At 54.9% G+C, this 8,084-nt stretch overlaps 1 protein-coding gene across 1 annotated transcript in view; it reads left to right on the top strand.

Moving 5' to 3' along the window:
* ITGA2B (integrin subunit alpha 2b) overlaps positions 1-8,084 on the top strand; it is a 13,208-nt gene extending 5,124 nt beyond the window's left edge. Inside the window, exons 13-30 of the mRNA XM_007455116.1 lie at positions 1,806-1,988; positions 2,242-2,287; positions 2,387-2,491; positions 2,580-2,635; positions 2,729-2,880; positions 3,033-3,158; positions 3,550-3,617; positions 3,775-3,922; positions 4,461-4,553; positions 4,823-4,902; positions 5,214-5,294; positions 5,417-5,513; positions 5,612-5,764; positions 5,866-5,982; positions 6,473-6,586; positions 6,804-6,905; positions 7,121-7,237; positions 8,025-8,084. Of these exons, the coding sequence (XP_007455178.1) occupies positions 1,806-1,988; positions 2,242-2,287; positions 2,387-2,491; positions 2,580-2,635; positions 2,729-2,880; positions 3,033-3,158; positions 3,550-3,617; positions 3,775-3,922; positions 4,461-4,553; positions 4,823-4,902; positions 5,214-5,294; positions 5,417-5,513; positions 5,612-5,764; positions 5,866-5,982; positions 6,473-6,586; positions 6,804-6,905; positions 7,121-7,237; positions 8,025-8,084 (1,898 nt within the window). The remainder of the gene's footprint in view (positions 1-1,805; positions 1,989-2,241; positions 2,288-2,386; positions 2,492-2,579; positions 2,636-2,728; positions 2,881-3,032; positions 3,159-3,549; positions 3,618-3,774; positions 3,923-4,460; positions 4,554-4,822; positions 4,903-5,213; positions 5,295-5,416; positions 5,514-5,611; positions 5,765-5,865; positions 5,983-6,472; positions 6,587-6,803; positions 6,906-7,120; positions 7,238-8,024) is intronic.

Genomic DNA, 8,084 nt, shown 5'->3' with positions numbered 1-8,084 from the left:
GGCTTTTTTTTTTTTTTTTTTTTTTTTTTTTTTTTTTTTGGCTGTGCCGTGTGGCTTGTGGGATCTTAGTTCCCTGACCAGGGATTGAACCCGGGCCTCTGGCAGTGAGAGCATTGGGTCCTAACCACTGGTCTGCCAGGGAATTCTCTGTACTTGTTTGATCTTGAAGGGCTTGGGAGCATTAGGCAGACATATCCAGAGAACATCTGGGTGTGGCTTCCCCCACTTCCAGCAGAGAGGTCTGAGCGGGAGATAGGGGACTGGGGAGAGTCAATGAGGTCCTGGGAGCTTGCGAAGTGTGAAGAGGCCCAGGACAGAGCCCTGGGGAGCAAGAGCATTTAGGGGACTCCCAGAGAAAGTGAGTCTGGAAAGGAGACAGAGGAATGTTCAGAGAGGTAGGAGGGAAACCAGGAGATCTGATAGCCCAGAACTCAAAGGAAGAGTGCTTTAAGCAGGAGGAAGTTGGGTCAGTGGCTCCAGATGCTGCTGAGAGGTACAATTAGATGGGGCTGGAGAAGTTAAGTATTCATGGGCTTTAACAAGAAGGAGGTGATTGGTGACAGTGACAAGAACCGATTCAGGGCTGGGTAGGGACCAAAGCCAGAATGCCAGGAGGCAAGGTATGAATGGAGGGGAAGAACTGATGGCAGCCACGGTAGACCACTCTTTCAACCAGTTTGTGAACGGAAAAAGAAAGGTGCTTACTGAAAGGAGATGAGGGTCGAGAGGAGGTTATTTTAATTTCAAAGAATATGGAGTAAGTTGAATGTGGAGGAAAATGATCTTATGGGGAAATGGGGGCATGCGGTGAGCTGGAGGAGGGTCCCTGCAATGCCTGAGGGATGCAGGGGTGGGATGCTCAGCCCAGTGGCAGGTGTAGGAGGGACACCTATTCCAGGGTCAAATGGGGAGAGGAGGAAAAAGTGGGTGTGGAGTTATAACACAACAGTTGGGCTGCTTCTCTTTGTGAATGAAGTGGGGGGCTAGGAGCTTGACTGAGTGGAGAAGGTTTGAAATAGGTGCTGAGCAGAAAACGCCAAGGGACTGCTGGGCAGCACCAAGGTCCCTAGTGAAGGCTGGAGGTCAGGAATTCATGGTGCTCCATATGGTGGGGTTTGGCCAGGCTTGCCCAGGACTGGCAATGGGGCAGGATGGCTGAGGATACGGTGAGGGTGACTGAATGATCAGAAAATAAATGAAGAGATGAGGAAGCCAAAGGTCAGGAGACAGTGGAGGCCCAGGGCCTGAGGACGAGACTGGTCTGAATGGTCTATTTGGATGAATTCTGTGTACCTCGATCAGAAAAATCAATAAAGGTTTTTAAAAGAAAACAACTGCACAGGAAACATAGCATAAAGTCAGAAGACAAAGGAAAGACAATTACAACATATATATCAAAGATTTTAATTTCTATCACATGCAAAGAATTCTTACAGATTAATAAGATTATGATGATTATTAAATTTTCAAGAGTGATCTTAAAAGTTATTAGTGATGACGAGCCCATCTAAAATGGGAATAATAATGCCTAATTTTCAGGATTAAGTGAAATCATGTCATTATATTTTCCTCAATAGATAGTGAGGGCTGTTATTGTTTTTACAATAATCGGACTTGATGGGTCTCCCTCCTACCCAAATTGTAAACTCCTGGAGGGCGGGGCAGCTCTCTCCTTGACCCAGACCTCTGCATTCCTCTCCTGGTCCCCTGGAGTCTGCCCAGAGAAGGAGCTCAGGAAAGTTTTACAGGGCCATCTGGAGAGACTGGATAACAAACAGCCACCCCCTTTCTGTTGCTCCTTCCAGATGTTGCTGTGGCCGCCCCCTATGGGGGTCCCAGCGGTCGAGGCCAAGTGTTGGTGTTCCTGGGTCAGAGTGAGGGACTTAACTCACACCCTTCCCAGGTCCTGGACAGCCCCTTCCCCACAGGCTCTGGCTTTGGCTTCTCCCTTCGAGGTGCCACAGACATCGATGACAATGGATACCCAGGTGCCCCTGGACTGCCTCCAGCTAGACAGGAAGGGCTCTTGGGCATTAGCTGGAGATGCTGAGACACAGCCAGGGGCTTGAACCTGACCTGGTGCCCGACTGAGAGCTCTGACCTGTCTGTGGGGCTGGGGGGCCAGAACAAACCTTCTGTGGGGGTGGTATTGTGGGGAAGTGCTGGAAAATGAGGTGAGGACGCCATACTCCATCTGATTAACAATTCTGACACCTCCCTTCCTTCCCACAATGTCTATAGACCTGCTGGTGGGAGCTTACGGGGCCAACAAGGTTGTTGTGTACAGGTGAGCCCTGACTCCAGGGGTGGGGAGAGGGAGGACCCACACCATCAGAGGAGACTAGGCCAGGAGGGGCCACAAGGCAAGCTTCCTGCATCCCACCAGGGCTCAGCCGGTGGTGATGGCCACTGTCCAGCTGCTGGTGCAAGATTCGCTGAATCCTGCTGTGAAGAATTGTGTCCTGCCCCTGACCGAGACACCAGTGAGCTGGTGAGGAGACAGAGGGCCATGGGCCAGGCAGGATCTGGGACCTCAGTGCGGGGACCCTAGCCCCTGAGCCCCATTCACATCTTTGCAGCTTTAACATCCAGATGTGTGTGGGAGCCACTGGACACAACGTTCCCAAGAAGCTGCGTGAGTGGCACCATGGGGACAGGAGGGAGGTGGGCCTGGGCTCCCCTGGAGGCTGGCCAGGGAGACCCTGACACTCCCTGCTTGCCCGGCCAGGCCTAAATGCTGAGCTGCAGCTGGACCGGCAGAAGCCCCGCCAGGGCCGGCGGGTGCTACTGCTGGCCTCTCAACAGGCGAGCACCATCCTGGGCCTGGATCTGAGCGGAAGGCACGGCCCCACCTGCCACACCACCAAGGCCTTCCTCCGAGTATGCCCGGCTGGGAATGGGCAGGGCTGGGTGTGCAGAGCCTGTTCATCCAGCCCTGGGGCATTGGGCTGGGTGCTGCACGGGGTGGTCAGTGGGACACACGTATTAGGGTACATGGTAGCAAGATGGCCTGACTCTTGCCCCCTCACTAGGATGAGGCCGACTTCCGGGACAAGCTGAGCCCCATCGTGCTCAGCTTCAATGTGTCCCTGCAGCCTGAGAAGGATGGACTAGACCCTGCTCTCATGTTGCACGGAGACACCCACATCCAGGAACAGGTAGGGGTGGGCAGGTGCAGGCAAGGGAGGTGGAGGACCCCTCCACCCAGAAAGTCAGGGTTAGAGTTAGTGTCCAAATCGTATTGTGAACCCCCAAACCTAGATGTCACCTCTAATCTCTGATGTTACTCTCAACCCTGCTGAAAACCCCCAAATCTCAATATCCCCTATACCCTCATGTAAACCCCAAATGTCGATGTCACCTCTAAACTCTGATATAAACCCATTAACCCTGATGTCATTATCAAAGCCCTGACATCATCCCAAACCCTGATGCAAACCCCAAAGCTCTGATGTCATCTCCAACCTCCTTTTCCTTCTCAGACCTTCTAATTCCCTAAGCCCTGATGTGCCCCCAAACTTACCCACACACCTGATGTGCCCCCTCTAGACCCGCATCATTCTGGACTGTGGGGAAGACGACCTGTGTGTGCCACAGCTCCAGCTCACTGCCAGCGTGTGAGGAGACCGCCCGCTCTACCCAACCCTGGCCCTGTCTACCCCTATGACACCCCCTCCCCACCTGGCTCCTGATACTCTGTCCTCAGCCCCTCTCCTCCTCCCAGACCCTGGGCTTGGACCCGGCCTCCTCGGCTTTACTCCTTTCTCCCCACAGGACAGGCTCCCCCCTCCTCATTGGAGCCGATAACGTGCTGGAGCTGCAGATGGAAGCGGCCAACGAGGGTGAGGGAGCCTACGAGGCCGAGCTGGCCGTGCACCTGCCTCCAGGCGCACACTACATGCGGGCCCTCAGCAACATCGAGGTGAGGCCCCCACCCCGGGGCACGGTCGGGGACCTAGAAGGTGCAGGAGGCTTGATTCTCATCTCCCACCTGAGAGCTCCCACTTCTCTTCTGCCTGCCTTTAAAAGCTGTGATTTTTTCTTTTCTTTTTAATTTGGAAGAGAACATTTGCTAATGGCAAAAAATTCAAGAACTCGATTATAAAACCCAAACCAAAAATGGCTCAGGAAATAAATGTTAACAGGAGCCTCTGTTAACATTTGGTGAATTTCCTTCCAGTCTTTATTCTCAGCATCAACACTTTATTTATTTATTTATTTTATTGACGTAGTTTATAATAATGGGGTTATACTCCATGTAATGTTTTGTGGGTTTTATTTCCAAAAAAAAAAAAAAAAATCATTAAAAAGAATAAGGTGTTGCAGTAATACATAAAGTGGAATGTGACAGTCCTTGAACTCCCACCCTGGCATCCTCCTCTCCCTGACTCTCCAAGGGAGCTTAATTATATATGGGATGCTCTGTAATCATCTTCTTTTTCGGGACTGCCTCTCTGAAGGGCTTTGAGAGGATCATCTGTAACCAGAAGAGGGAGAATGAGACCAAGGTGGTACTGTGTGAGCTGGGCAACCCCATGAAGAGGAACGCCCAGGTGAGGCCACCCAGTCCTGGGTGCTGGGTCTCCTCCACCAGGGGTTCATAGCAGCTGGGTTTTAGGGGCTGGGTTTGGAGTCAGGTGGCTCCAGGCTAGAATCCTGGTCCTCCCATTCCCTACCTGTGTGTTCTTGGGTGAGTGACACCCTTTCTGAGTGAGCTTCTGAACAAAATGGAGGTAATAATGGTGACCTTGGAGGATGAAGACCACAGGCCACATTCAGAGTGGGCATTTGGGCAGTGACTTTGGCTCTCCCCATGTCTCAGATAGGAATCACGATGTTGGTGAGTGTGGGGAACCTGGAAGAGGCTGGGGAGCACGTGTCCTTCCGGCTGCAGATCAGGAGGTACTAGACTGGGAAGCACTCTGTTCCCCTATCTGAGCTCCACACAGAGACCCTCAGACACCCTCCATACATAAGGGTCTTCTGGGATGCCTGCTCTTTAGACTTCCCTCTTCCCTTTCTTTCTTCCTCAGAGACTTGTTTCTGAGTTTTGGAGCCCTAGAGGAAGTTCTTGTCTAGGTCTAACTTTAGTGTGGCATGCTGTTTGTGGAGTTAGCTCTTCCTGAGACCTCTGAAATTCTGGCCCCAGAGAGTCCTCATGTTCACTGGCCTGGTGTCCCTGATCTGTTTCTCCTCATCCCCCTCCCTTACAGCAAGAACAGCCAGAATCCAAACAGTGAGATGGTGATGCTGGATGTGCCAGTTCGGGCAGAGGCCCATGTGGAGCTGAGAGGGTGAGAGGCCAGGGATGGAAAAGGGAGTTAGTAGGCACAGCCCTAAGGTTCCGGGGTCCTGGGCAAAGCCCCCCGCCAAGTCAGGGGATCAAGCTCACTCTGGGAGTGCCGGGCCCCTGCAGGAACTCCTTTCCAGCCTCCCTGGTGGTGGCAGCAGAAGAAAGCAAGAGGGAGAACAGCTCGGACAGCTGGGGCCCCAAAGTGGAGCACACCTATGAGGTAGGGAGGAGCCTCCGCGCCCCAGGCTGGAGTGGGAGGGCCCCAGGGGCTGGGCTAGGTGCTGAGCCTCCTAACATCCTGCCGCCACCACCCGCCAGCTCCACAACAATGGCCCTGGTGCTGTAAATGGCCTCCGCCTCAACCTCCGCCTCCCCGGCCAGTCCCAGCCCTCCGACCTTCTCTACATCCTGGATATACAGCCCCGGGGAGGCCTTCAATGCTCCCCACAGCCATCTCCCAACCCCCTCAAGGTGAGAGCCTGGGTGAGTCCCCAGCCCAATAAACAGGGCCCCTCTAGGAGGGCTGGAAGATGGGCAGAGTGTCGGACCTGATGGCCTCTTTGCCTCCTCAGCTGGACTGGGGGCTGCCCACCTCCAGCCCTTCCCAGGCCTATCACAAGCGGGACCGCAGACAGGCGCTCCTGCCGGAACAGGAGCAGCCCTTGAGGCTTCAAGGCCCAGTTTTTGTGGTGAGCAGGCTCTGTGGTCTCCAGCTGCAGCCTCCCTGGCGCCCAGGGGCGGAGGGGATGGGAGGCAGGGACGGAGAGGGCTGGGGGGTGTGATGTAGGCCTCGTGTGGGCCACCGTGGTCCCACAGAGTCCTCCAAGTGAATAGGAAGGATTGTGCTGGTCTTGTGTCTGGGGCAGGGTGGGGGGCACTTGCATATTTTAAGGTTTCCAGTACATTAAAGAAAATGAATAAATGCCAAAGCAGGTTTACAAAAAGGCTGGGTATTGAACGCTGTGTGATTGACCCACTTCTTTCCTCCCTCTCCCTGCATCTCTGGGACTGTGGGAGCAATCTCATTCAGAGATAACGTCCCAAGCTTGAATCTGAGTCCCTTCCCGAGGAGGAGGCCCGGCCTGAGCTCCCTGACCCCCCAGCCCCCTCTGTCTTGGGTCCTACGGTGAGAGGGTGATGGGTCAGGAGGGGCTGGGGACCAATGACACATCCCCTCAGAGCTGCGATTCGGCGCCCTGTACTGTGGTGCAGTGTGAGCTGCAGGAGATGGCGCGCGGGCAGCGGGTCATGGTCACGGTGCTGGCCTTCCTGTCGCTGCCCAGCCTCCGCCAGGTGGGCCGGGATGCGGGCGGGCGGGGCCCTCTGGAGGCGGGCACTGAATGTGTTGGGGGAGGGCGGGGCTTCGGGGGCGGGAGAGAGTGAGGGCAGAGTTTACTTTGGAGGGGACGGGGTTAGGCTGGGGGCAGATCTCCCCAGAGGGGAGTCTGGGGCTGGTACTCCCGCAACCAACAGGCCTCGTGTAAATGGCTTTCACCGCTACCCCATCCAGAGGCCCCTGGATCAGTTTGTGCTGCAGTCGCACGCTTGGTTCAACGTCTCCTCCCTTCCCTACGCCGTGCCCGCCCTCAGCCTGCCCAGCGGGGAAGCTCTGGTGAGTGTGGAAGGATGGTGGCAGAAAGGGGTCCCGCGGGTCTCCCGTTGGCCTTCCCCTGTGTCCCTGCCCAGCAGGATGGGGGCGGGGCCTCCCTGGGTCTGTGGGGTGGGACAAGTAGGTGGCTCAGCTGGGGGTCACCAGCCCTGCAAGTTTGAGTCTTTGGGAAGGTCAGCATCCCAGGTGACTGAGGAGACCCGCGGGTCTCCCCTCAGGTGCAGACACAGCTGCTTCGGGTCTTGGAGGAGAGAGACATTCCAATCTGGTGGGTGCTGCTAGGCGTGCTGGGTGGCCTGCTGTTACTCACATTCCTGGTCCTGGCCATGTGGAAGGTGAGGCGGGAAGGGAGGGTGGGTTTGGGGATGGGGGGGGCAACCCCGCAGGGAAGCAGAGGGAGATGGTGGCCCAAGTATGTGACCCAGGGTCCATCTGATCTCTGTCTCCACTATTAGAATGTCACTCTCTAGAGGACCTCTTCCAGGGCACAGATCCCTGGGAGAGGTGGCACCTGAAAAAATTCTAAGGCCTTTAGACCCATTCCCCCTGAGGGCAGGAGTCCCAGGGAATGAGCCCTGCCTTCAGGAATCCATTGGCCACCGAGAAGGACAGTGTTCACCTCCTCCCTGCTCTGTCCTCCCCCCACCCCCCGCCCCCCCCGACTGAGGTGGGAGACCCAGGTCTGATCCAGACCCCGCTTCCTGCTCCTTGTGAGGCCCTGCTGGGTGACTCCCTCCTCTGCGCCTGGACAACATGTGAGCCGTTCTCAAACTCACGTGTCCAAACCCTGGAAAGCCATAGCGCTTTTAGGGAAAACCACACATTAGACTTATAATAATCAAATATATACCATCACACGCTTGAGTCATATAGAGACATAATCATCAGTACTTAAGAAAAATTCAGGCAAGAAAAAACAAAACATTAAAAAAAAATTTTGTTACATGCATTATCTCTAAATGGGGAAAGGCCTCCATTTGATCGTATAGTGGGGTTTGTGTTCCGTGCTGGTCCAGGACGAGGACCTCGTGACTGGCTGGTTTCCAGCGTATATCCTCCACTGCTGCTCTGGGGCCTAAAAATCACCTTTACACCCTGTCCCCGGCCCCTGTGCACCCCCAGGTTGGCTTCTTCAAGCGGAATCGGCCACCCTTTTTACAAGAAGATGATGAAGAGGGGTGA

The sequence above is a fragment of the Lipotes vexillifer genome, unplaced genomic scaffold (assembly GCF_000442215.2).
Source record: "Lipotes vexillifer unplaced genomic scaffold, Lipotes_vexillifer_v1.1 scaffold1639, whole genome shotgun sequence".
Lineage (NCBI taxonomy): Eukaryota > Metazoa > Chordata > Mammalia > Artiodactyla > Lipotidae > Lipotes > Lipotes vexillifer.
Note: the sequence above shows the minus strand (reverse complement) of the source record. Positions and strands in the feature narration are given on the sequence as shown.